The 27,701-nt window shown below is 38.1% G+C and overlaps 2 protein-coding genes across 2 annotated transcripts in view; one reads left to right on the forward strand and one right to left on the reverse strand.

The window, feature by feature from the left end:
* SLC5A12 (solute carrier family 5 member 12) overlaps nt 1-22,700 on the forward strand; it is a 30,432-nt gene extending 7,732 nt beyond the window's left edge. Inside the window, exons 5-15 of the mRNA XM_070957542.1 lie at nt 354-508; nt 4,042-4,182; nt 5,681-5,810; nt 7,788-7,876; nt 10,430-10,542; nt 11,835-11,902; nt 13,569-13,655; nt 13,955-14,124; nt 14,539-14,642; nt 20,211-20,338; nt 22,530-22,700. Coding sequence (XP_070813643.1) covers nt 354-508; nt 4,042-4,182; nt 5,681-5,810; nt 7,788-7,876; nt 10,430-10,542; nt 11,835-11,902; nt 13,569-13,655; nt 13,955-14,124; nt 14,539-14,642; nt 20,211-20,338; nt 22,530-22,667 — 1,323 coding nt within the window. The 3' untranslated portion in view covers nt 22,668-22,700. The remainder of the gene's footprint in view (nt 1-353; nt 509-4,041; nt 4,183-5,680; nt 5,811-7,787; nt 7,877-10,429; nt 10,543-11,834; nt 11,903-13,568; nt 13,656-13,954; nt 14,125-14,538; nt 14,643-20,210; nt 20,339-22,529) is intronic.
* Nucleotides 22,701-26,737: 4,037 nt separating this feature from the next.
* LOC139327657 (anoctamin-3-like) overlaps nt 26,738-27,701 on the reverse strand; it is a 75,152-nt gene continuing 74,188 nt past the window's right edge. Inside the window, exon 23 of the mRNA XM_070957544.1 lies at nt 26,738-27,054. Coding sequence (XP_070813645.1) covers nt 26,872-27,054 — 183 coding nt within the window. The 3' untranslated portion in view covers nt 26,738-26,871. The remainder of the gene's footprint in view (nt 27,055-27,701) is intronic.

Below are 27,701 nucleotides of genomic sequence, written 5' to 3' on the forward strand. Positions count from 1 at the left end.
ATTTTTAAGCCTCTATTTATTTAGGGAAATGGCTGAAGAGCCTACGTAGGATTGAAGGGAAGGCTTACCAATGAGTGGAAATTCATAGGTAGTCTATGAGTGACCTATACTCTTGGGTCACTCATAGTCTATCCTAAAGCATGTGATTATTGTGAATTATCACTGCAGAGAAAGTATCTTGTACTGTATGTGAGCTCTGTCCTATAATGCACTAATAATTGGTTGTGGGTAGAAAAAAAAGGAGGTAATCAGTATTCAACATAAAAAAAGCTTTGTTGAAACTACAGCTTTAAACTGAATCGGTACAATTCAAAATCAAGATAAATACAATATTATCTTTTTCTTTGATTTAGGGAGGATTGAAGGCTGTTGTCTGGACAGATGCCTTTCAACTGATTGTTATGCTGATTGGGTTCCTGACAGTTTTAATTCAAGGAACTTTTAAGGCTGGGGGTTTAAAAAACGTTTGGGAAACTGCTCAAAATGGATCACGTCTCAATGTCTTTGAGTAAGTAGAATGACTTCTCATGATCTGGTTTAGTTTTTATGATGATAGGTTTAAAGTTTGTTGGGGTGTCATGTCAAAAATGGTCTCTTAATGAAAGAGAATAGTTTTTAAGTTTGTAGTAACATTTATGTATGGGAGTGTATTTTAAACCTTTGATTTGACATACCCTGAAAATGGTAGAAATTTTCCAAGAGTGGTAAAATCAAGGAGAAGGTAAAATATTAGAAGGTTGTTTTTTTTTTCAATTCTGTAAACTTAGTACACATGATGGAGGGATGAAATTCTTTGGCTCATACTGGAATGCAAGTAGAGTAACTAAGAATTGGAGAACACTTGTTTATTTCTTTCAAAATTAAATTAACCTATATATTGATTTGAAACCAAATCCAAACTATAACAGAACGGAACCAAATCATAGGAGTTAAAGAACCTTCCAATTTCTTACATCACCAACATAGAAAACTAAAAGTTCCTACCTTGTTTTAAAAACTCTGGACTCCTTTGTGGGATTCAGTAAACCCAAAGTAATATTTTCTGCTCAATCAACTGATTTTCCAAAAATGGGATTCCTATTCTTCCTTCACAGACCAAATGTGTAACATATTAATATCTTCACAGTTTAACTTTAAAGAATTGCATTAGTTTTTATTTAAGCACATCTAGCTTAAAACACTAGAATTCTAGGTATTTTAGAAACTTCTAAAACATCAGGCCATATTGTTCAGTTAATACATGTGTCAGTTATATGCATCATCAAGTATATAGTGGGAGTATATCAAACTCGAAATGCTATTTCTCAAAATCTTTAAAACAATAATTATGCCAGATAACTTAAAGTATCTAATGTTTGATCTAGGCATCCCAAAATAAAATTATCCTTGCTATTTTCAGATCTGAGTTATTTCTCATATTATTTGGAATACTAACAAATATGACTAGCAGCTTAAAAAAACATGAAGTTTAGGGTACATCTGGACCCTAAAACGTGTTACAATTTCATAGGTATTATACCATTGGTCTCCAATGTGAGAAAGGCAACCATGTCTCATTCCTCCACCACCCCTGAAAGCTGTTAAAATAAAATTTCTTGAAATCTGGTATGTTAAATGTAAATGATCTCAGGCAAGCCTGAGACTGAAGCAGAAGTGGGTTTCAGCAGGTTCTGACCAATTCTGGAGAACTGGTAGCAGAAATTTTGAGTAGTTTGGAGAACCGGTAGTAAAAATTCTGACTGGCCCCGCCCCCATCTATTCTCTGCCTCCCAAGTCCCAGCTGATTGGGAGGAAATGGGGATTTTGCAATAACCTTCCCCTGGATTGGGCAGGGAATGGACATTTTACAGTATCCTTCCCCTGGAGTGGGGTGGGAATAGAGATTTTACAGTATCCTTCCCCTGCCATGCCCACCAAGCCACGCCCACAGAACCGGTAGTAAAAATATTTGAAACCCACCACTGGATTGAAGGGATAAATATAGTCATCAAGCAATGACTTAAAATGGGGTATAGTTTCACAAAGTGTCAGCAGTGATTTGATGGCCAGATTACAATCAAATTGGATGTCAAGTAGAACAACTATGATGTACTGTACAGGGAAAACAAAGCAAAGGGGTAAAAACCAAAAAAGTGAAAGCCCAATGAGAAAGAAGTGGCAATTCAAAAAAACAGAGAATTGCTCTACGGAATGAATGGTAATTCAGTGAGAACTGCAAAATATGTTTCTATAAAAGTTGCTTTTATAATAATAATAAAAAAGAGCAAGAACAGTGATTAGGGAATAAAAACACAATCAGGTTTACATCAACATGAAATGGCAGAGCAGCACAGAATGAAGTGGTGTTTTTTTTTTGTGTGCGGGAGGAGATAAAATTTGGGGGAAATAATCGTGAAACAGAAAAATGGATTGGAGAAAAAATATCGTGCTGCAGTGCCATCCAAACAGTAAAGATTAAAATTATTCATTTACAAACATAATTGTTGAAGTAAAATCATTTAGGAAATAAAGTATCTTTCAAGTAGGCTTTGAATCCTGATGTCTTCATGAACACATTCATGTAGTGTTCACAACAGTGATATGCAAGCAGTTTGCTATTACCTTGTCCCAGGAATATAGCTAAAAAACATAACTCAAAAGGGAGGAAATGGAAGAAAATACAGATTTCAATTAACTATTCCACTAATTTTGTCTAATGGGTTTAGAAGTGAGTGAACAATCAAGTGTCATCTTCTCTTGCTCTCCTGTTCTGCTTTAATCCCCTTAGGCAGTGGTGAAATCCAATTTTTTTTACTACTGATTCTGTGGGCGTGGCTTGGTGGGTGTGGCTTGGTGGGTGTGGCAGGGGAAGGATACTGCAAAATCTCCATTCCCACCCCACTCCTAGGGGAATGATATTGGAAAATCTCCATTCCCCCCCCCCACTCTGGGGCCAGCCAGAGGTGATATTTGCCGGTTCTCCGAACTACTCAAAATTTCCGCTACCGGTTCTCCAGAACCTGTCAGAACCTGCTGGATTTCACCCCTGCCCTTGGGGGTCAATTGGCAGGTCTTAATAATAAGGGTCTGGACCAGATGACCACCTAGGCAATTCCAGCATTGAACTTCTTACCTTCTTCTTGGTGAAATCCATTATTTGTGCATCAGCATTTTTCTTTGTGCAAAGATGCCCATTTTAGCATCTGGCCAACTTTGTGTAGAATGCTAAATAGGATTGGGTCTGGTTAGTATTTAGATTTTTTAAATATCAGATCAGATTGAATAAGAATTGTACATGTTGCCTTTTTCAAGATGGAGTCCTGATTTCAATATACATCTCTTTAGTTATGCAACCTGAATGCTTTAATGAATTTTTTAATACTGAATTTTTAACATGGATTTCAAATTATAAGAGGCACCAAATAGCCAATGCATGTGTGGGAGATAATTCCACCCTGGTGGCATAGTGATTAGAATGCAGTATTGCTGGCTAACTCTGTCCACTGCCAGGGGTTTGATTCTGACAGGTCTTGAGGTTGACGTAGCTTTCCGTCCTTCTGAGATCAGTAAAACGAGATTGTTGAGGGCAATATGCTGACATTGTAAACCACTCAGAGAGTGAGTGTTTTTCCTAGTGAGAACGGTCTATCAGGGCAACCTGGTCTACTCCGCAGAACGGAGCATATTGCTTCCACTTTCACCTTTCAGCCCCAATCCAGGAGCCTTCGCAGACAGTTGCTTTCATGATAATTGTGTTGAATTTTATATTTACCAACAAAAAAATAAAGGGAGACTAGTATAGATTTATTTTAAGCTGTTTAGCTCTCATCAGCTAGTTATACGCTTCTGGGATTCGAACCCGAACCTCAGAGAGTGCTGCAAAGCACTATGGAGCAGAATCTAAGTCTACATGCTATTACTATTCCTTCCAAATCTGTGTATTTATTTAGCTCTGGATTCCTGCCTTGAAGTTTCTTAATTCCAGTAGAATTAAATTAGTTTTAAACTAGCCTGCTATTTAAACAATGGCCAATTAATAGTTTTCATATCTTATTTATGTAGCTTTGATTTTGACCCTCTGAGAAGACATACATTTTGGACAATCGCAGTAGGAGGAACGTTTACTTGGCTAGGAATTTATGGGGTTAATCAATCCACAATACAAAGATGCATTTCATGTAAAACAGAAAAGCATGCCAAACTGTAAGTAGCTATCACAGTTAATGTAATTCAAGATTAGAATATAATTATTTTTAATTTTAAAAAAGTCTACTAATAACTTTTTTAATGAACTATCTTATGCATAGTATTTGGGATACAGTAATATTGGCCACTGAGAGAGGGCCAGCAGAAAATTCCCTACTCTTGTGAGGTCTGTGCATGAGAGAGATGGAAGGCTCCCTCTCCTGACTTCTGCCTTTCAACCTTCACTATTATTTCAATCTAATTTTGATTCAGAAGTGGTGGCTCAGTGGCTAAGATGCTGAGCTTGTCGATCAAAAGGTCGGCAGTTCAGTGGTTCAAATCCCTAGTGCTGTGTAACAGGGTGAGCTCCCGTTGCTTGTCCCAGCTTCTGCTAACCTAGCAGTTCGAAAGCACATTAAAAAAATGCAAGTAGAAAAACAGGGACCACCTTTGATGGGAAGGTAACAGCGTTATGTGCTCCTTTGGCATTTAGTCATGCCGGCCACATGACCACGGAGACGTCTTCGGACAGCACTGGCTCTTTGGCTTTGAAATGGAGATGAGCACTGCCCCCTAGAGTCGGGAATGACTAGCACATATGTGCAAGGGAAACTTTTACCTTTACCTAATTTTGACTGTAATTGCCTTTATTGGGCTTATTGGGGATTTATCATTGCTTTTTTTGTGATTTGTTTGGTTTTATTATTTATTTGTATCACACATTTATCATTTTTACAAATAATTCATATTCATCACACTTTCCTCCTCCTATTTTCCTCACAACAACCCTGTGAGGTGGGTCAGGTTGAGAGAGAATGATTTGAGCCCAAGTCTGCTTTCTACCAGGTCTTTCTTAACACCCTAGACCAAACTAACTCTCTTACAAGCATTGATCGTTGCTTTTTGTGATTATTTTTTGTTTGTTTGTTTATTTATTTACTCTTTTTAGTGCTGTTGTATGTTGTCCAGTACCCTTTGAGACTGGTGTCATTTATTAGTACTAGAAAACAAATGAACAGTCTTAACAGAGTATCTAGCCACAAAGATAGGATTTCAAATATTAAATGTGCAATTCTACTTCCATCTAAATTCACAACAGAGTGAAGGATTATAACCTTCCAAGTTGTTTTCCACACAAATCACATTCATGTATGTCAGGGACAGGGAAAGTTAATAGTACACTTCAAAGAAACTCTCTTGGGCACTGAAAGAGTCGCAGGAAGTAAATACATTATGAAAAGAGCAGGAATACATCTCAAACTACTGAGAACATGTACCAAGGGGCAAATTGTGGACTTCTTTTATTGTGGCACCCAGTGAAAGTTTAAATCTTTGCTTCTTTTAACTGTGGTAAGAAACATCTTGTCAAAAACTAATGTGACTATCATACTCTGAGATAGCATTAAGAATTTTCAGGACACTTTTTAAAAATAAAAATAAAAAAAGCAGTGTCCAAGACATGATTTTTTTCCCCTTTATTGAATGATTTCTAACTCATCTTTTTTCCTCTCCTTAGTGCGCTTTACTTTAATTTGGTGGGATTATGGGTCATCCTGGTATGTGCAGTTTTCTGTGGATTGGTGATGTATTCCTTTTTTATGAGCTGTGATCCTTGGACTGCAGATTTCATTTCAGCACCAGATCAGGTAAATAAATTATTTAACATTGTAAACAGAGAATTGTTCTGTGATCTGAATTGTTTTTTAAACTGTAGCTGTGCTGAACTCAGTGGTACAGGATTATTTGAGTATTTCTTGCACTGTAACATTTTTTAATGATGTGCAAATGGAGGCAATCTACATGGGAACATTTGCAAACACTCCTGTTGAGATCTAAGTTCCATGTGTAGCAATAAAAAAGTGCTTATCAGGAATGAGAGTAACAGTAACAAAAAAAATAATTAGTGCATATCTGTTTATATGCTGTTTAGTTATTTCTTGTGAGATGGGCAGTCATATAAATATGATTAATAAATAAGTAGAACCAACAAGAAAGCACATTAATAGCTACTAAATAGCAATTGCTCTTAGACTTATATACTGCCCCATAGTACTTTACAGCATTCTCTCTGCAGTTTATAATGTCAGCATACTGTCCCCCCAAAATCTGGCTCCTCATTTTACAGAACTCAGAAGGATGGAAGGAATCAACCTTGAGCCCCATCAGGGTCGAACTCCAGGCTGTGGGCAGAGTCTAAAACCTCTGGTCTAACATCAGAAGAGCTTCAAAGATCTATATGAGTTAGATAACTAGTCCATTTACCTTAGTGCAGAAGGACAACTGAAAGTCAATGGGCAATCATATTCTTTGTGGCTTGAAACCCTATTAAATTGACCTTATTTCTTGTTGGAAAGTGTTGATGGACAGTGATTAATATTTATATGTATTTATTTGTTAGGGTGTAGGTATATACATATGTATGTGTATAGAATATCTATGTGTGTGTTATGTATGTGTACACTTTTGAAAGTAGGCAACAGAATTTCACTATAAAGGTTATCTTATCTTATCTTATCTTATCTTATCTTATCTTATCTTATCTTATCTTATCTTATCTTATCTTATCTTATCTCATCTCATCTCATCTCATCTCATCTCATCTCATCTCATCTCATCTCATCTCACCTCACCTCACCTCACCTCATCTCATCTCATCTTATACCTTACCTTACCTTACCATCTTCTTTTTAAAGCATTTTGTTCAAGTATAATTTTTTTTAAAAAAATTCAAAAATTGGGGGGGGGGGGTATGATGAACCCCAAATCCTGGTTATACCTCTTCTGGTTGATGTCTTAGCCTTTTTTTTTAATCTACTGCAAAGGATGGTGGGCAAAATAAAGAGAAGGAAGACAGTTTTTCTATAGACAATTTATCTACACCTGGTAGCAATTTTCTCAGGATGGGATCTCCATTGCTAGGTGAAGATTTCAGCACTTTCAGCATTTAGATATTCATCTCCCCACTATCGAATCCCCATCACTTTGATCTTGCATTGGATACCTAAGATAGAATTGGTATGGGAGAATGATCAGTTTATAGGTCATATTTCTTCTTGATGAATCAGCCACTATATAGGCTGTCCAAAGTGTCCATTCCTTCTTGAAGTCTAGACCTTACACTCACCATGTTACAGGAACAAAGGCCCTCTGCCCCTTAGCTTCATTTACTTCACTGAAAAATTAAGCACAGAGGTGTCTTCCTTTGTGCACATAATGGTGCTCTTTACCCTGAGATTTGTGAAGTTCATGAGCTCAGTCTATATGTGCATTAAGGTCACTGTGAAATCCAAATTTTTTTACTACCAGTTCTGTGGGGGTGGCTTGGTGGGCATGGCAGGGGAAGGATACTACAAAATCTCCATTCCCACCTCACTCCAGGGGAAGGATATTGCAAAATCCCCATTCCCTCCCCACTCCTGGGGGAAGGATATTGAAAAATCTCCATTCCACCCCACTCTGGGGCCATCCCGAGGTGGTATTTGCCGGTTCTCCGAACTGCTCAAAATTTCTGCTACCAGTTCTTCAGAACCTGTCAGAACCTGCTGGATTTCACCCCTGATTAAGGTTGTTCTGTTTAGCAAAAGTGTTCCTCATCTTCCTTCTCTCCTTTTTTTCCCCTCCAGCTAATGCCATATTTTGTGATGATAATATTTTCATCGGCCCCTGGACTTCCAGGCCTATTTGTTGCGTGTGCATTCAGTGGAACACTAAGGTCTGTCCTATGCTGGATTTAATGGAGGTGTGTCAAACCAAGTGGAAGGGAATGAAGCTCTTGAAAAGGCTGCCTTGTGTCCTTTCCTTTCCTCTTCCTACCATGAAATGCTGTCCACTCTTTGTCTTTCTCAGTGCAAAGCCTGCAGGGAACTTGACAGAGAGATTATCTTCTTTTTCTAAATTTATTTTTAAAATATGGTGTCATCTATGTGCTGTTAGATTATGTGTGTGTGGCACACACACATAGATAATGTATGATACATGCATTAGATAATGTATGTGTCATACATTAGAATATTAGCATTCATTATTCTTTAAGAAATCAGAAAATCAGGAGGCCAGGATGAGTACAGGAGATTTGAGGCAAAGACTGCTTATTTTTAGGAACAGAATAATATGCCTTTTGTAATAGGAAAATTAATTATTCCATTGATTCCTTGTTTGTTGGAAGATGTTGCATTTGTAGGATTGGGAGGGAGGCAAAAAAGGAAGAGATTTTTGGAAGAGGCTAGAAGGAAAACTGAAATAGATAAAATGTAATACCCTGTTTCCCCGAAAATAAGATATCCCCTGATAATAAGCCCAATTGGGCTTTTGAGCACATGTGCTAAAATAAGCCTCCCCCTGAAAATAAGCCCTCCCCAAAAATATTTAAGCGCAGAGTTGGAAATCAGGTAAGACGGCAAGAGGAGCCCCATGAGGTTCAAAAAAAATATAAGATAGGGTCTTATTTTGGGGAAAACATGGTAATATGTTGACTTTCCTAATATTTCCATTTTTCCTTGAAGGTAACCATTTAAATATCCTTCATAAAACTATCCAGAGATCTTAATAAACTTTATTTACAGGAGAGCCAGCTTGGTGAGACCATGAGTTTTAGTCTTCCTTTAGGTACAAAGCCAACTGGGTGATTTTGGATCAGTCGCCCTCAGCCCTAGGAAGGAAACAATGGCAACCATTTCCAAAAATGTTGCCAAGAAGTTGCCAGGAATCAAGACCGATTCAAAAGAAACAAACAAGAACAACAACAGAGAAACAAATCCCCCCCCGCACAACATTTTCATGTATGAAAACTCTTTTCGAAGCTATAGCATTTATGTCATTGCATGATCACCTAATCAGTTACTGTATCAAGAGTTAAATCATTCAAGTAATGGAAGCAGAACTTTTGTTTATAAAAGGGGATAACTGTGCTAATGTAAAATATTTCCATTTTTAATGCAAGAGAAATCATATATGCCAGCTCCTCCCTGAAGGAGGAAAAGAGAGCCATGGAAAAGCCATTTGAGATGCAGAAATAGTAAAAATATCCAGCAACAAGAATGCTATATGGACAAAAATGGACAGATACTGTAATTCCCGTAACGGATAACTGGCTGCAAAAGCTGATGGAGTTAGCAGAAATGGCTAAACTGACTGCTTTAATTAAAGAAAAGAATACAGCAAACTTTGTTTCTGCTTGGAAATTAGGTCTGGACTTTGTGCTTGAGGTGGAAAGTAAAAGAAACTTTGACTTTAGATTTTGCTGATTAGATAGGTTTGTTGTTATAGAAATGGCTAGTATATATTACTATGTAAAAGTAAAAGTCAAGGCTGTACGTTATAACCCTATTCTACTTCACTAAAAAGAGTTGGAAGTCAAAGTATTTAGGTTTTTTTCCTCTTCTCCCTTTCCTCATTTACTTTCCCATTATTTTCATTTTTTCTTTGTATGTTACATTTTTATAAACTAATACAAAATTCATGAAAAATAAAAGAAATAGTAAAAATATCGTAATCCTTAGCTATGATGGTACTAGTAAACCTTGCCTCAAAAATAAGATAAGCTGCAACGTAAGTATTCACGTAGTTTAACTGTATTCATTCACTGTATTAATCAATGATGCTTGTTTAATTTTAATTTAGGGAGTTATATGGAGAAGTTAGGATTAAAGCAAACCATAGTGTTTTATAATGTCTGAAGCCAATAAGTAATCTCTGTTCAGTGAATGCAGCTAGATAAATTCTGGCCCTCAAATAAAATGTACTTTTTCCCAGTTTCACAATTTCTAATCTGGCTCTATTGGGCAAAGTCTAAATTCACACAACAACATGCTAATCTAAGCTAAAATGGAATGGGTGTTATAGGAATCCCAGTATTTTAGTAGGTTATGAACCAAGCAGCCACATGACCTATTTTGTTTAGGCATAGCATGTTATAAGAACAGCAATTATGCTTTAATTCAAGTTTAGTATATTATGTAAAGACATCTTGAATCTTTAGCAACATTCAACTAATAATTATTATTTGTGGAACAGAAGATTTAGCTATTTTACCATTCAGAGTGATGGTGGTAGTATTCACAATATTATAAAGCAGGCAGTTTGTTCAAATCCTTCTTTCTCTTATTTGATTTACCTCATATTTGTTTCTTCTTTTACTTTTTACTTCTTTTGCAATACTATCCCAAAACAGGCTATTTGGTAGATGGGTGGAAATAATTTAGTATTACTTGTCCCAGGGCCAAGGACTAATCTGAGGGTCTGATATTGTACATGCTTATTTTTATAGCACTGTGGCTGCAAGTATAAATGCTCTGGCAACAGTAACATTTGAAGATTTTGTCAAGAACTGGTTTCCAAAAATGTCTAACCGTGCGAGCACTTGGACCAGCAAAGGCTTATGTAGGTGGAAAATATGACCTTAATTTTTCTTAAATTTAAATGAAACTGTTTCTTAATCTATTCTTCAAAATGAAAATGTCTTTAAAACTGATATGTTTAAACTTGCCACTTTTCAAAAGTCCTTAATAAAATATCACAAAGGCTGTGTCTGGGCAATAACTTACACACAGCTTCTCTTATGAATGTATGCAAAGAAAGGTATGATTATTTAATAATGATTTGCTCCTTTTTGAGATGTTTATCATCTCAAAATTATCAGCAATAATTTTGGAACAGTATATCCAGAGATGTTGGGTTCCTAATCAGCTGCACTAAACTATAGTTTTATAAAAAAATCAAAGGAGGATTAATAGACTCATCATTGAGTTAACATAATCTGTTTCACTTTTGTCTGAGCTGTAGGCTCAAGAACACTGCATATTAACTAGCTTAAAGGAAGTTAGTGCTTCCTTATAATCTGTACACGTTGATTAAGGCATAAAATTTTTAATCTATTGACCATCCTTGAAAGAAAATGGATCCAAACAAAGATACAACCTAGCAGCTAAAAGCACAGCCATAAATACATATGAATAGTCAAGTAACAGACTGGATTACTTTGATAGTATGTGACTTAAATATTTATGCTCAAAGAGGTCATGGGAAGGTCATTCTGTGGCATCATAGTAGAATGAATGCTTCGCTTATTGACATTCCCTATCATGAGCTATGAAAATGATTTTAGATGAAATATATGATAGATAACTGTTATAACATTTTTCCTGCAAAGTAAGCCATTAAAAAAATGCTTTCGTTGGAAATTAGACTGGCTTCTATCCATGAGTAATTGAAATTTGAAGTTCTTTCTTTCAGTGTCCTCAAAACAGCAACATGAAAGGGAAAAATATTATTTTAAAGGAAGTGCCAAAATGAAGATGTCAGCATCATATTGCAAAACGCAGTTTGCAACAATAGGTTGAAAATCTCTTGGGAATTTCTGCTGAAGGAGCAAATGAATTCAACCAATTTTCTCATCTCCCTTTAACTAGTTATTTTCTATGAAAATCTTCTATGAAAACTTCAGGCAATTATGGAGGTTAAAGGAGAAGGGAAGAATGGGCAAATATTCTACCCCAAACTTTCTGCTTTCTGGAAAGTCCCATATGGAATAAATCTCAGGAAATGTTCTTTCAATAGGAGGAAATTTTGAAATCCATCCTCTGCTATCATTAGTTGTCAACAATCTGATGAAAATACATTTGAATGTGTGTGTGTGTGTGTGTGTATAATGAAAACTGCTTCCTTTTTTCCAGGTATAGTATTTGGAGGGCTGTGTACTACAATGGCTGTAGCTGCATCACTCATGGGTGGTGTTGTGCAGGTAACCACAGAACTAAATGTTTGATATGACCTTGAATTTGTATCATCCTCCCTGAATAAGGAAGTTTCAACTTCCATAGTGAGAAAGTGTGACAGATGGTTTTAAAAGTCTAGAGAGCTCCGCTCAGGTTAAATTCATAGACTGCTTATCTGCTATTAAACCCGTTCATATTCATATGTCATCAGTTGCTTTCCCTACGCATTATCATCAGGAAATCATAGAACCTATTTAATTGAAACAACTTTTCTTTTTGATTAAACGTGTTTTATCCTTGAGAATAAATAAGGCATTTACAAATACAGGCAATGTGTACATGCAGGATTAAATTGTATTTCATTTGCATTCATGAATCCTAAATCATGAAAGTATGCAGTGTCATCCCGCTTTTACCATGTATGCTATGTCACACATACTACAGAAGTCTCTTGGATGGACCTAAGAAACCAGAAATTATGGTTGTGATAATTTTACATATTTATGCACACGTTTGAGTGTCTTCACAAGCAAGTTCTTAGGGCTGATATTTAAATAAAGAACTATTTGTTGCCTCTTCATATGAGTTTAATAAATAAATAAAAGACTGCTTAAAATGGATTTGAATAAGCAATACATGTTGGAAAATACATACCTTGTTGAAGCTAAAAGAGATACATCTCTTTTTTATTGTAGACTAGCTGATAACCCAGCGTTGCCTGGGTATTTATTTATCCCAATGCTGTATTAGACAGGAAAAAGAATAAATTATAGAGACCTAATTACTTTGGCCAGCAGCTGGGAAAAATTCTACAGGGAACAGCCTTTGAGGTGATTATCTGCAGTAGCAGGCACCTCTCCTGACAATTTGCACTCTTTGGTTGAAGCTGAGGGCCTAGGGTGTTTTTGTTTTTTTAAAGAATCAATCCCCCTTACCAGAGGGAGCCCCCTTCTGGAGTACTGTGAATCTATTACCATGGAAACTCCACTGTGCTGTACAGTAGAAGCCATTTTAAGGCACAACAGGCTGTATTTTAACAGAACTTGAATCCAAAATGCACACTATCGCTGTCAGAAGTACTGTGATTTGACACTATAGATATAATTCATTCTTTTTCATTTCAGTGGCCCAGACATTCCAGAGTTATGCTGGAACACACACACACACACAGACACACACACGCACACAAACAAACACACTGAGAGGTGTCTTACCCTCACAGTATATTTTTCCAGAGAGTAAGTTTGGTTGAAATTGCTCAAGGCATTCCAGAGTTATGCTGGAACACACACACACACACACACACACACACACACACATACACACACAGAGAGTGCCATTTTTTTTATTGTAGATGAGGTAGTTTGAGTTGGATAGCAATATACTGTAGAAGTGAATTTTCTAAACAATTTTTTTTTTTGCTTCTACAACATTTCATCTGGAATTTTCTAGATGAAATTGTGCTAACATAGCCAAATTCTGTGTACAAGTAGCTATTTTTTAATTCGTAGAAGACTTTTTAAACTTTATGTTTAAAATATTTCTTTTCAATGGTATACCCATGTACTATACAAGAACCATGTGCCAAGAAAAAACCTCTCTGTAAAACAATTAAACAGTATGTTATAGAAATGGGATATATACAGTATATATCAGTATATATTTGATAACTGTGATATGTTTTCTAACTAGGCTTCACTTAGTATCCATGGAATGTGTGGAGGACCTATGCTGGGATTATTTACACTGGGAATTATTTTTCCTTGTACCAATTGGAAAGTAAGTAACAAGAATAGCATTATCTTTGCATATATATTCTATTACTTTTGTTGATTTTTAATATTGTTATTAAACATAGCAAAAGATCCATCTGTCATGACACTGTATTATTAACTGGGATGTGATATGAGCAATCTTCTTATTGCTTCATAAACTTTGAGTCCCTTGCCAGATATTAGGAGATGTTGCAGCTGATGTCCTTCAGAAGTGACAACTACTTTTCCTACCTTAGAAGATTTACAGGAATTATAAAATTGGACAACTCCAATAATACTGTTTCATGGTTGCATTTGTTTAAGGGTGCTTTTGGTGGTCTCGCTACTGGAATCACTTTGGCATTTTGGGTCGGCATTGGAGCTTTTGTGTATCCTGCTCCACCATCAAAAACTCTGCCACTCTACCTTTCAACAGCTGGATGCAATAGTACTGATATGGTTATACCCATAGTTCCTACTTTACCTCCTGAAAGGTACCATTCCTATCTAACCATCTATATATTTTATGGCAATGGTTCGTAATTGCTTTCCACAGTAATTATTGCCCACTATTACAATTATTCATTCTATCTGTCTGTCTGTCTGTCTGTCTGTCTGTCTATCTATCTATCTATCTATCTATCTATCTATCTATCTATCCATCCATCTATCTATTGATCTATCGATCTATCGATCGATCTATTGATCTATCATCTATCTATCATCTACCTAACTACCATCAATGTGTCTATTTTGTTGCAGTTAAGTATCATTAAATTACAATTAAACTTATGATAAACTTAAAGTTTATCAATCATCTAGATGGTAGTAGGATTTAAACCTAATTGGTAAGGGAATTGTGTGTACAGCACAGCAATTATTAACTTAATTCCATTTTGTTTTCTTAGGCCTTATTTAGCAGATTCCTGGTATTCTTTGTCATATCTCTACTACAGTGCTGTTGGCTGTCTTGGATGTATAATTGCAGGGCTACTGATCAGTTTTGCGACAGGTCAGTTCTTCTCTGACATTCACACAGTCCTGAAAACAACCTTAATTTTTAACTATTCTGTTACTCATGGGCTTTAACTATTCTTTGAAACAAGCAAAATGATAGCTTTACTTTTAATGATCTGGATATTCTCAAGGCTGGTTAACTCCCCCCCCCAACTTGTTATATATATATATATGTATATGTATATGTATATGTATATGTATATGTATATGTATATGTATAATTTATAATGTATTATGTAATTTATATAATTATAAGCATGAGTTGAATACATAAAACAGATAGAAGTAGAGGAAACATTAGGACAGGAACTTCTCAAACAGTATACAAGACATTGCATCTGGTTGCCATTCAGTTCCAATTGAGGTGAACAAGTCATGGTTAGAAATAAAATGGAATATCAGAGACTAAAAACCAAGAGGACAGGTGACACGGGGTTAGATCAATACCGCCCCCCCCACAGCATGAAGCACTCCTATCTGGGCCCTAGGCCAGTCAGCAGAGCCATATTTTAAGGTTCTTCTGGAAGGCCAGGATGTGGGGGCTGATTAATTTCCAATATTCCAGAGGGTGGGACTCAGGGGTGGATTCTAAATAATTTTACTACTGGTTCTGTGGGTGTGGCTTATTTTGTGGGCGTGGCTTGATAGTCATGTGACAATTATTTAGGATTTAGCAGAGGTACTGGACTACCAGGCTTTTAACTGCTTGCAGAGCTATACCGGTCTACCCATTTATTTTTGCAGGCACTGGTCTACTCATGTATTTTTGGAGGCACTGGTCTACCCATTTATTTTTCCAGGCCACCGGTCTACTCATGTATTTTTGCAGACACTGGTCTACCCATGGCTTATTTTGTGGGCGTGGTTTGATGGTCATGTGACAATTCTTTAGGATTTAGCAGAGGTACTGGTCTACCAGGCTTTTAACTGCTTGCAGAGCTATACCGGTCTACCCATTTATTTTTGCAGGCACTGGTCTACTCATGTATTTTTGGAGGCACTGGTCTACCCATTTATTTTTCCAGGCCACCGGTCTACTCATGTATTTTTGCAGACACTGGTCTACCCATTTATTTTTGCAGGCACCGTTGTACTCATGTATTTTTGCAGGCACCGGTCTATTCATTTGTTTTAGGAGGCACTGGTCTACCACCAAACTGCCTTTTACCACTGATCAGCTGTAGGGCGGCCCTTTGAAGCCCCGCGGCAAGAGTTTAAACAGTTTTTCCTTATAGCCCATCAGCTGGGACTCAGGAGGCAGCAATAGATTGGGGGTGGGGCCAAATAAAAGGTAATAATAATATGGGGGGGCACGGGGGCAGAACTGGTTCAGTGATGTCCTATCGTCACCGCTACTGGCTCGGCAGAACCAGGCTGAATCGGGAGGAACCCACCACTGGTGGGACTAGAAAAGGCTGTTCCTTTGGACCCTATCAGCTAAACTTTTTTGGCAGAGGGGTTTCAAAGTAGGTCTCTTCTGGAATGAGTTGGATGGGCTATTCCTCTGGGTAAGATGGCTTTTAGTGAATAGCATGGAGTAACTATCTATATCTATCATGGAGTGAATAGTTCTGCTTCACTGAACTATTCCCTATAGCCGTGATAGCAAATCTATGGCAAGTGTGCAGGAAGTGGCACACAGAGCCATCTTTCCAGGCAAGCAAGCCGTCATCTTCTGGCCAGCTGGTCTTTACATATGCGGGAGCGCCAGAAACCGGAAGAGCAGCCGCCCGGTGCTCATGTGCATGCCAGGCAGCTGCTCCTCTGTTTCCAGCATTCGCATGAATTCGCATTCTTCCGGTTTATGTAAGGTGACCAGACGTCCCGCTTTTGGCGGGACAGTCCCGCTTTTGAGCAATTTGTCCCGCGTCCCGCGGCGTTTCAAAAAAGTCCCGATTTTTCTTGAGCCCCAGCTGATGGCTAGAAGAAAAAAAAACTGTTTAAACTCTTGCCCGGGGCTTCAAAGGGCCGCCCTACAGGCAATCAGTGTAAAGCAGTTTTTTTTTCCCCTAGCTAAGCTTCAGAAACGAAACCGAAACCAGGGTCTTTGGTGCAGCATGACAAAATGAGGCAGAGAGAGATTTATTTTTATTTTTATTTTTCCTCCCCAAAAAAGGTAGGTGAAAAACTGCAAACAATGGAAAATTTAGGAGGAGACTTCAAGATTTTAAAACACAAAGGAAAAAAAGCTGTATTTAACTAGGGAATTGTAATAATTGAGATACTATTAATTGTATATTGTGTTGAAAGCAGAAATGGTTAAGTTGTGGTTCGGAGGAATATATGGGAGAAATTATTTGGTTTATTATTATTGGTAAATATAATTAATTGATTTGTAAGAAATTGGATTGCATGGAAATAATTGGAATATTCATGTTCATATTGATTAATATACAAAAAAGATAGTTTTATAACTAATTGATTTATATTAAAATGTTGAATTTGTATTAAACAACTGTATTACATAATTACATAATTAAACAATGTGAGGATGGATATAAAAATAGATGATAATGGGAAGGGGTATAATATAGAATAGAAGGGAAAAATTGAATTTGATTAAGATTAGAGATGAGGATGAAGGGTAATATTGGTTTTTTAAAAAAATAGATGAGGAATAAATATGGCAAAAAGGAAATATAGAAATTGTAAATTTAATTGAAATGACTAAACGCTGTTTAAATTTGTGAACCAGCCAAATATTCTGTTCAAAGAAAATATATTGTATGTTTGTATGTGTGTTTCTAATTATTGCTATTTATTCATATTTGTTCTCTTTTATTCTTTAAAGTTTAACAATTCATTCTTTATCTTAATATCTTTATATTTGCTTGGGGTTGGCTTTCTTCCCTTTCATCTTTTTTATTGTACAGCAATCTTTCTCCTCAAACCTACCACCTCTCTCTTTTCTTTCCTTCTTACTTTCTCTTCCCCCCACCCTCTTTTTCTCCTCCCTACTTCCTCTTTCTTTCTCCTTCTCCTCCTCTCTTCCTCCCTCTCTTACCCTCACTCCTACTCTAATTTCCATTCCTTCATCCCTCTCTATTGCTGTAATCCTTTAATGCATATGGACTACTCAGAGGGCTGAAAAAGTTATTTTTGACTGGTCCTCACACTTTTGACCAGTCCTCGAACTTATGACTGTCCTCACATTTTACATTTTTGCCCTATCTTGTCATCATGGTGAAGAGAAGCAGTTGTGAAATGAGTGACATGGTTGTTAAGAATGCTGCATGGGCATAAATGTGAGGATGGTCATAAGTGTGAGGACCAGTCAAAAGTGCGAGGACCTGTCAGAAATGACTTTTTTCAGCTCTCTGGTTAGTCCTTTTGTGCATATGGACTACTCAGAGGGCTGAAAAAGTTATTTTTGACTGGTCCTCGCACTTTTGACCAGTCCTCGAACTTACGACTGTCCTCACATTTTACATTTTTGCCCTATCTTATCACCATGGTGAAGAGAAGCAGTTGTGAAATGAGTGACATGGTTGTTAAGAATGCTGCACGGGCATAAATGTGAGGATGGTCATAAGTGTGAGGACCAGTCAAAAGTGCGAGGACCTGTCAGAAATGACTTTTTTCAGCCCTCTGGTTAGTCCTTTTGTGCATATGGACTACTCAGAGGGCTGAAAAAGTTATTTTTGACTGGTCCTCGCACTTTTGACCAGTCCTCGAACTTACGACTGTCTTCACATTTTACGTTTTTTTCCCTATCTTATCACCATGGTGAAGAGAAGCAGTTGTGAAATGAGTGACATGGTTGTTAAGAATGCTGCACGGGCATAAATGTGAGGATGGTCATAAGTGTGAGGACCAGTCAAAAGTGCGAGGACCTGTCAGAAATGACTTTTTTCAGCCCTCTGGTTAATCCTTTTGTGCATATGGACTACTCAGAGGGCTGTAAAAGTTATTTTTGACTGGTCCTCGCACTTTTGACCAGTCCTCGAACTTACGACTGTCCTCACATTTTACATTTTTGCCCTATCTTATCACCATGGTGAAGAGAAGCAGTTGTGAAATGAGTGACATGGTTGTTAAGAATGCTGCACGGGCATAAATGTGAGGATGGTCATAAGTATGAGGACCAGTCAAAAGTGTGAGGACCTGTCAGAAATGACTTTCCAGCCCTCTGAGTAGTCCCTATGCACATAGCCATGGCCACCCGGTCACATGACCAGCTAGCCACGCCCACCCAGTCACATGGCCTCCAAGCCACGCCCACACAATAAGCCACGCCCACAATGGTGTCCCTCTTACCAATGTTAAAATCTGTTCACCTTACCCTATACACATAGCCATGGCCACCCGGTCACATGACCAGCTAGCCACGCCCACCCAGTCACATGACCAGCTAGCCACACCCACAAAATAAGCCACGCCCACAATGTCCCTCTTTACCAATGTTAAAATCTGGTCACCTTAGGTTTATGGCGTGCATGCATGCACAAAGACCAGCTGGCCAGTGCACATGCGTGCACCAAAAACTGAAATATCTTCTCGGCATGCGCATGCCAGAGGTGGGTTTCAGCAGGTTCTGACCAGTTCTGGAGAACAGGTAGTGGAAATTTTGAGTAGTTCAGAGAACCGGTAATGATAATTCTGACTGGTCCCGCCCCCATCTATTCTCTGCCTCCCAAGTCCCAGCTGATCAGGAGGAAATGGGGATTTGCAGTAACCTTCTCCTGCCACGCCCACCAAGCTATGCCCACCAAGCCATGCCACGCCCACCAAGCCACACCCACAGAACCGGTAGTAAAAAAATTTGAAACCCACCACTGGCGCATGCGCACCGGGTAGCTGCTCTTCTGGTTTCTGGCACACACGGGTATGCACGCGCTCCCGTTTCAGCACTTGGTGCTGAAAAGGTTCACCAACACTGCCCTAGGACCTCAAGCATTTCTTATTTAGTATCAGACGGCTCAGACGCCATCAATGTAGGTGTGATGCTAGGGTCCCTTCCTCCCATTCTAAGAGCATTTCTTTACACTTAAACTGCATTTGATATTTGGTTGACAATAACAGCTAATTAAAAATATGTTTGTGGAATTTTTCAAAATGCTGGGTTTTTTTTTAGTTTCCAGTACACTGAACGTCATCAATGTTGCTGTTGCTGTTGCTTATGGTGGGAATATCATTACCATAAATAAAACAAAATATATTCCTGTGTAATTTTTAAGTTTACTCCCTATATTATATTAACTGAATCATTTGGGTAAGAATTAATAAGATGGCCAGAGATCATTGGATTAAATGTTTCATTATTAGTCAAGATTTCAGTAGCCTGCTCCTAGAAAATCTGCATTAATTTCAGTTACCAGAAGAAGGTCCAATGTAGGTTGCTGAAACTGACAAGTGGATGGATAAGATTTACATTATTTCAAAATTTCTTGAAATTCCTGGATGAATTAGGGACATGGATTCTAATTATTTTATACTAAAAGAATTATTGTGACTTAACAAAACATGGAAATGTCTGCTTTCAGAATTAAGATTTTGTATAAAATATTAGAAAATAATATTTGCTTTTTTATAAACGATTAATGATTTTTTTTGTTCTATCTAGGTCCAAATAAAGGGAAAGATATTAAACCACTATTAATTCGCCCAATCTGCAATCTATTTTGTTTCTGGTCTCCTAAATACAAAACATTTTGCTGGTGTGGAGTGGATCATAACAGTAAAGAACTTCAGGTAAGATTATTATATTATTCTTTTGACATATTCTTTGACATATCAGAGCAATGGATGGGGTTGAGCCTTATAGACTCCATCTCATTTCTTGATATCCTGTCCTGCTTCATTTTTTCATCACCTTTCCATGAAGAAATTTTCACTAAGGACCGGACTTCAAAAAAATCTTATGGTTGTTTAGGAAGTTGTCCTAAAATCTATATGATAGAACACTAAATAGTTTTTACCTCAAATATATATAATATTAATTAATTAAAAATGCATGCTGTTTTGAGCTATGAATAACATTAATAGGTTTGGGGAGGTGTGAAAACCAAAGAATCATTAGGTTCCAATCTATTTATTTTGTTCAGAAGGTTGTTAGACCTAATTCTGAATACCTTATAGCAACATTTCTCAACTTTGGTTAGTTGATGATGTGTGGATTTCAACTCCCAGAATTCCACAGCCATTCCAATGAACCTTATGAATCAGACTGATAATGTCTTTATTTTAGCCGAGTTACAGCTGGATGATTTTTACCACGATAAAGTTGAATTCTCATTGAACTGGCTTAAATTAAAATATGAATCAAATGAAAAAGCTGGTAAATGTTGGTATAATTTTAAGCAATCGAATTATCAGAGCTTCCTTTCTGAAAGAGTGGTGATGGGCAGATGGTTAGATTCAGATTACTATTAATTTCAGTACATAACTAAGTATATAACTAAGAGAGGCATGTTTCACTCCTGGCCATTTAGGGTTGCGGCAGTGTATTTATTTATTTGTTTGTTTGTTTGTTTGTTTGTTTGTTTCCATTTCTATACTGCCCTTCTCCAAATAGGACTCAGGGCGGTGAACAGCCAAAGTAAAAAACAGAACATACAAAATTTAAAAAACAGTTTAAAATAATTAAATATTTTGGCTGTAAATTAAAACAATCCGATTTAAAATCAATTTAAAATTTAACTCAAGCCAGCCCGGCTAGTTGAAATAAATAGGTTTTCAGGGCCCGACAAAAAATCCGGAGGTCTGTTATTGTACATATCTCTGGGGGGAGGTTGTTCCAGAGGGTGGGCGCCGCCACAGAGAAGGCTCTCCCCCTGGGGGTCACCAGCCGACATTGTCTGGCAGACGGCACCCAGAGGAGGCCCACTCTGTGCGAGCGTACTGGCCGGTGGGAGGCTATTGGTGGCAGAAGGCGGTCTCGTAAATACCCCGGCCCTAAGCCATGGAGGGCTTTAAAGGTGGTCACCAACACCTTGAAGCGCACCCAGAAGACCACCGGGAGCCAGTGCAGCTCGCGCAGGAGAGGTGTCACATGGGAACACCTCATCGCCCCCATAATCCCCCGTGCGGCCGCGTTCTGGACCAGCTGGAGCCTCCGGGTGCACCCCAGGGGGAGCCCCATGTAGAGAGCGTTGCAGTAGTCCAGGTGGAAAGTGATGAGTGCCTGAGTGACTGTGCGTAGGGAGTCCCGATCTAGAAAGGGGCGTAACTGGCGTATCAGGAGAATCTGATAAAAAGTCCCCCTGGCCACGGCCATCAAATGATCTTCTAAAGACAGCCGTGCGTCCAGGAGGATGCCCAAGTTACGAGCCCTCTCCGTGGGGGCAAGTGATTCGCCCCCAATAGCCAGCGATGGCATCAGCTGGCTATATCGGGACGCTGGAAGCCACAGCCACTCGGTCTTGGAGGGGTTGAGTCGGAGCCTGTTTCTCCCCATCCAGGCCCGCACGGCCTCCAGGCACTGGGACATCACTTCAAGGGCATCGTTGGCCTGGGGTGGAGATGTACAGCTGGGTGTCATCAGTATACTGATGGAACTCCACCCCGAAGCCACGGATGATCTCACCCAGCGGCTTTACATAAATGTTGAACAGAAGGGGCGAGAGGACCGACCCTTGTGGCCCCCACAAGCAAGGTGCCTCGGGGTCGACCGCTGCCCCCCTGTCAACACAGATTGTGACCGGTCAGAGAGGTAGGAGGAGAACCACCGCAGAACGGTGCCCCCCACCCCCAACCCCACCAACCGGTGCAACATGATACCATGGTCGATGGTATCAAAAGCCGCTGAGAGATCTAACAGGACCAGGATAGAGGAGCAACCCCTATCCCGAGCCCTCCAGAGATCATCCACCAACGCAACCAATGCCGTTTCCGTGCTGTAACCACCTGCATTGTTTAATGGTTTTTTAAAATTTATTTTCAGGATGAATTGAAAAGTGACTTTGAAACGAAGGCAGATGCAAATGATGTGCTGAAGAATGGATGGAAAGACAATTTACCTGGTTATAATGCCTGTGAGAAATCCTACACTAACACAAGCATGACCGAATCCTACTTTTAGCACAAAATAGTAAAAAAGGACATATAGCTGACCATAGAGATTTCATAAGAACAGAAGAAAACACACTTTATTTATGTCTGCTAAGTTGCTTAGAAGACATTTATTTATTATTTAATAGAGGGTCATATCTATTCAGATCGGTTTCATAATAGATAAGGAATGGTTTCTAAAACGTTAGCGGTACTTTAAGGAATAAAACTTTTTTTGTTTAAAAGAATCCCACCATCTCGTTCATTGCATGGGTTGGATTTTAATGCTGCGCCCTTGGGGTTAAAAGTGCAAGCCATGATATAAATTGCACCGTTTGTGTATTATTATTATTATAGCATCTGGGATTATTTTTTTATCTCTGGAAGGCTATTTTCCACCATGTTTTATAGGATTCCAAATAAAGGATTTATGAATGAATATATGTCTGGATTGAATCATTTGTTAGTTTAGGACAGTGATTGCAAACCTGTTGGGCTCGATCTGTCAAATTTAGAAAATACTTAACTTGACTCTGCTGGCATGTCACAACCCCATCCCCACAACAACAGAGAAACAATTTGCAATCTCTCTTCCCACTCGGCCCCATCTAGTCCACCCTAAACAATGGCACTTAGCAGTACCGCCAAGTCCAGCCCTCGACTTCAGCCTGCTGTCACTCAAAAAGCTCATCTTGGCCATTCCCCAAGGTATGTGAAGAAGAAACAAACTTTTGTTAAGAAAACAATATGGACGCGGGCATGAACTTGTCAAGAGCTGAGACTGACATCAAGACCTTTTTGTTTCTTTTAGAAATTCTCATAAATTCCCACTTTTGTGCTCTCATACAGTAAGCGACAACATTTAATGGGAGGGAAGTAGAGTAAGACTAGTAGTAAGTAGTAAACAAATGTTTATTTTTCAAGCAAGTTTTTTTTTTCCTTGAATGCACCAAGACACTGAGTTGAGTTCGTAATAGTTAAGACATTCTGGACTAATAACAAACTGTAGATTTTGAAAGACAGACTGTAGCTGCTCATGCAGTCTGTTTGAAAGAACATGCATAGACAAAAGTTATTGTAGGCTAGATCAACAATGATCTAAAGCATTATTATTATTTTTTTGCATGAATGCTAGTTTTGAAGCTCTGCGGCTTTGCATGCATATACCACTGGTATTGGTCATTTCAAAATACAAGTATTTAGAAGTACAAAAAACAGGAAGTTGAATCTTTAACCAGCACTCATGTAATGCATATTTCCTGAGAACAGTGTGTGCCATATATCTATATAAGATAATATGCATTCAATGCAACATAGTAAACCAAACCTAGCAGAGCATTTCTCTCAGCTAAAGCATATAACTCTCTAAACATCAGCAATATTCTAGGACACTGTTGAGACCCAATTTGTTTTAAAGAAAGGAACACAAACAGTTTTTTTTTATTTCAGAAACTTTCCAATAACTGGGGAACAAAATTTATAAATTTGCAAAATCAAAAGCCATTAAACTTTCCAGCTGGGGAAGTAACTAGAATTTGTAATTTCCCACAATAAAAACTGGATTAAAACTTTCATTATGTTTGTATTAAGGGTACAGGAGTGCAAACTTATATTTAATGCATCACAATGTTTTCGGCATTTTTGTTTAGTAATTAGGAAGATGTTTACTCAGAATGAGATTTGTTTGTCTAGGACAAGAATTTAGAATTTCAAATTTACACGTTAAATTAATGGCACTGGCAAGTCCTTGAAACCACAGAACCTGGTTTTGAGAATGCAGCATACGTTTGTCATGTGATTAATTGGAATAAACAATGAGAAAAAGAACACCAATTAACAGGGATACAAGCTGACAAACAGAATCCGTTCTAAAGCTAGGGTCCCGCCAAGGTAATTAGCATTGCAGTATGACAAAACTTAAATGTCAGATAAAGCTAACATAAACTATGCTTCACAGCATGCAAAAAAAGTGCACTTTGTACTGATTCTGACAGTTTTGGCCAAACTGATGCACCCATAAAGTTTGCTGGCAAGCTTTTCTGTTCATGGGTGTACGGGGGGGTAGCATCAGTGTTGACATTATCCTGGGATTAAAACTCATGGGAAACCAGTGATGGAAAGGCCTGGAATTAATATCTGTATAAGCAATTGCTGGATCAGAGAATCAATATCAATAATAATAATATAAAGCTGATTGTTGTAATGTAAGACAGCATTTCTAAGAAAGAAACAGAGGAAGAAAAACTCCTTGAGAAGTAGAATAATGGTGTGGGCATTAGAATAAAATCACCAATGGTTTAAAGTGAAAGAGAAGATGCATTTCATGCAAATAGTGTAATATCACATATATAAACCATTTCTTTACATGAGATATATTTGCTGTGCTTTGCTATATAACGATACAAAACCTGGACAGCAGAACACCTTTTAAACTTGCTTTGGTTGATATAAATAAGAAACTTTTGTATACCTGATCATTTTGTAAAAGGAAAATGCAGAACTTTGGAGAGTTTCGCATATAAGTAAATCTTGCACACATGTTTTAGTTTGGTGTTTCATATTCTTCCTCATTTAAAAAAAAAAACCAAGAAAAGCAGTTAATAAATAATTGTTTTGACAATCACTTCTTTAACACCTTCTAAGTGTTATTGTTGTCTGGTTCAGGCAGTTGAGAATCAATGTTTGTATTATCATAGTCAATTCACTTATTTGAAGGAGTTTTTAGATACATCTTGGCAAGAGATTCCATGGGAGAAGAATGTAATCCTATTTATTTTCCTACTTCCATAATTTGTTTTTAAAGGAAAAAAAAAGTGTTATGTATCTAAGGTCCTATCTTTTTTTCTTGGAAAAGCAGTTCAGTGCTGTTATGCCTCATTTGCTGCATAAGCAGAAAGCTTGCATACGGTAAAGAATAAAACTGGTTTCATATTTGCTACAGACTGAGACATTTCAGGTTGACATTTTTGTGAAATATAAAATATTCACACAGTTACACTTCCGCATGCGGCTTCTGCATGCCACGTTAGAACATGGATAGGACAGTTCACTTAAGAGGTATGAGGAAACGGCCTTCAGTTGCACATTGAATATCAAGAGCAATGGAAAATGCCACATATTTTCCCCAAAGAGTTGAGTCATCAAGGGCAGTGCAATGGTGCATCAGCATCCCAGGTTTTCTGAGTTGGGGAAAAGAAACACTCATGCAGCTTTACGCACATCAAAATATGGGCAGAATGAGCCCTATGAAATAGGCTTGTAGGCTTCAGTGTTCAGCTGCAATTTCTCCAGGGCCAGGATCATTTTCTTTGTATAAGACTTTTAGCTGAGATATACATTGCTCTGCATGAAGAATCAAGGTACCTCATGCAGTAGTGGATCATTGAATCTTGGCTTGAAGTCTTGCTTTGTAAGTGTCTCTGTGCGTGTCTGTGCATGTGTACACATACATAGGGGGACGTACACATATGGAGTGTATGGGAGGCACACACATGCACATATATACATACGCATCTGCACACAGAGAGACACACACAGTAGATGCGCGTGTCTGCATGTGCATGTCTATGCACACCCGAATGTACATCAAATTATGTATACAAACCAACAAAAGTGATGTGCAAAACATCAAACTGCATAGTAAATATAGGACAGGCTGACCTCCCTTTTAACATCCACAATCTCAGCAAGAGACAAGGATAAACCTGACAAAACGGGAAGCCTTGCGGACTGTTACAGCATCAACGGATGGCCACTAAGGCAGCAATTGTCTGAGTTTTTCATTCATTTAAGCAAACAGAAGGGGTAGAAGTAGTGAATAAGCACATCATTTCTTTAAAAGATAATAATAAACCCCTTACTATGAAAGTTTAACAAATAGGTAATAGACTGTATATTTTTTCAGATCTGTTGGGTTTATTATGTGCTTGCCCAGTAAATTCTCCTCTTCTAAAACTTCTGTTCCTCTACAGTCTTTTTTTTTTTTTTTTTTTTTGAGCACAGAACATGGAAGAAGCAGAACGGTAGATTGTGTCTGCTGGTAACAGGATTTGTTCCAATTTTACAAGAAAGCTTGATAACATTACTTCCTTACATCAACACACATACACAGCTTGATTCTGTTGTCTTCTTTCCAAATCCCACCTTCATCTTGACTTCTGGAAATGTTCAGTCATGATGCTTCTGCTGGTGGTTTTTGCCCCCCCCCCTTTTTTTCTTTCATCCTTTCTTATCAGCTAAGGCCATTCGTGGTGATACTGCCTACCATTCTTTTTTCGCTCTCTTTGCAAATGCTCCAGCTCAGCCTCATACATCATTTCCTGAACTAAGTATTTCTCCCTTCGCATTCTGTCACATAAGTCTTTGGGCATATCTGGAATCAGGTAGGCAATGAAAGATTTTATTCCAAAAACTAGATGCTGAAAGAGAGAGAGAAAGAGAAAGGTGAATAGACATTTTTAAAATGCTCATGCTGATCTGACCTTGTTTGGAACTCTCCAGTATGCTTTCTTCAAAAACCAAATTTGTCCTTGGGCATTGTCATTCTACAAATTTGTCCTTTGTAGACACACATTCGCCTTTGTCAAAATCTGCAAGATGGCAGACGCATTAAGATTAAAAACTTGTCTCGTGTGTCATTCCATAACCACCATCTTGATTCCTTTGAACCTTGATTCCTGATAGGCTCAAGATTGATTCAGTCTTCTATCCTTCCGAGATCAGTAAAATGAGGATCCAGTTTATTGGGGGCAATATGCTGACTCTGTAAACTGCTTAGAGAGGGTTGTAAAGCACTGTAAAGTGATGCATAAGTCTATTGCTATCCCTCATGGATGCCCTTTCCTCAAAACTTCTCTTGTTTCATTAGTTTTCATAGTTGTTCTGCCCCAGCTCCAGATTTCCAAGGATATTGACACACACCAATGGTCCTTATCAAATTTATTAAATAGCAAGAATAAACAAGGCCAGCAAAGTTTGGCAACCAGCCCAGAAAACAAGATATGATAAACCAAAATACTCTGATAATAATACGAGTTGTTTCTAGCAAGAAACTTACTAACGGCGT

This window comes from Pituophis catenifer, unplaced genomic scaffold (genome assembly GCF_029215685.1).
Source record: "Pituophis catenifer annectens isolate HBS135680 unplaced genomic scaffold, rPitCat1.0.hap2 SCAF_1, whole genome shotgun sequence".
In the NCBI taxonomy this organism is placed as follows: domain Eukaryota; kingdom Metazoa; phylum Chordata; class Lepidosauria; order Squamata; family Colubridae; genus Pituophis; species Pituophis catenifer.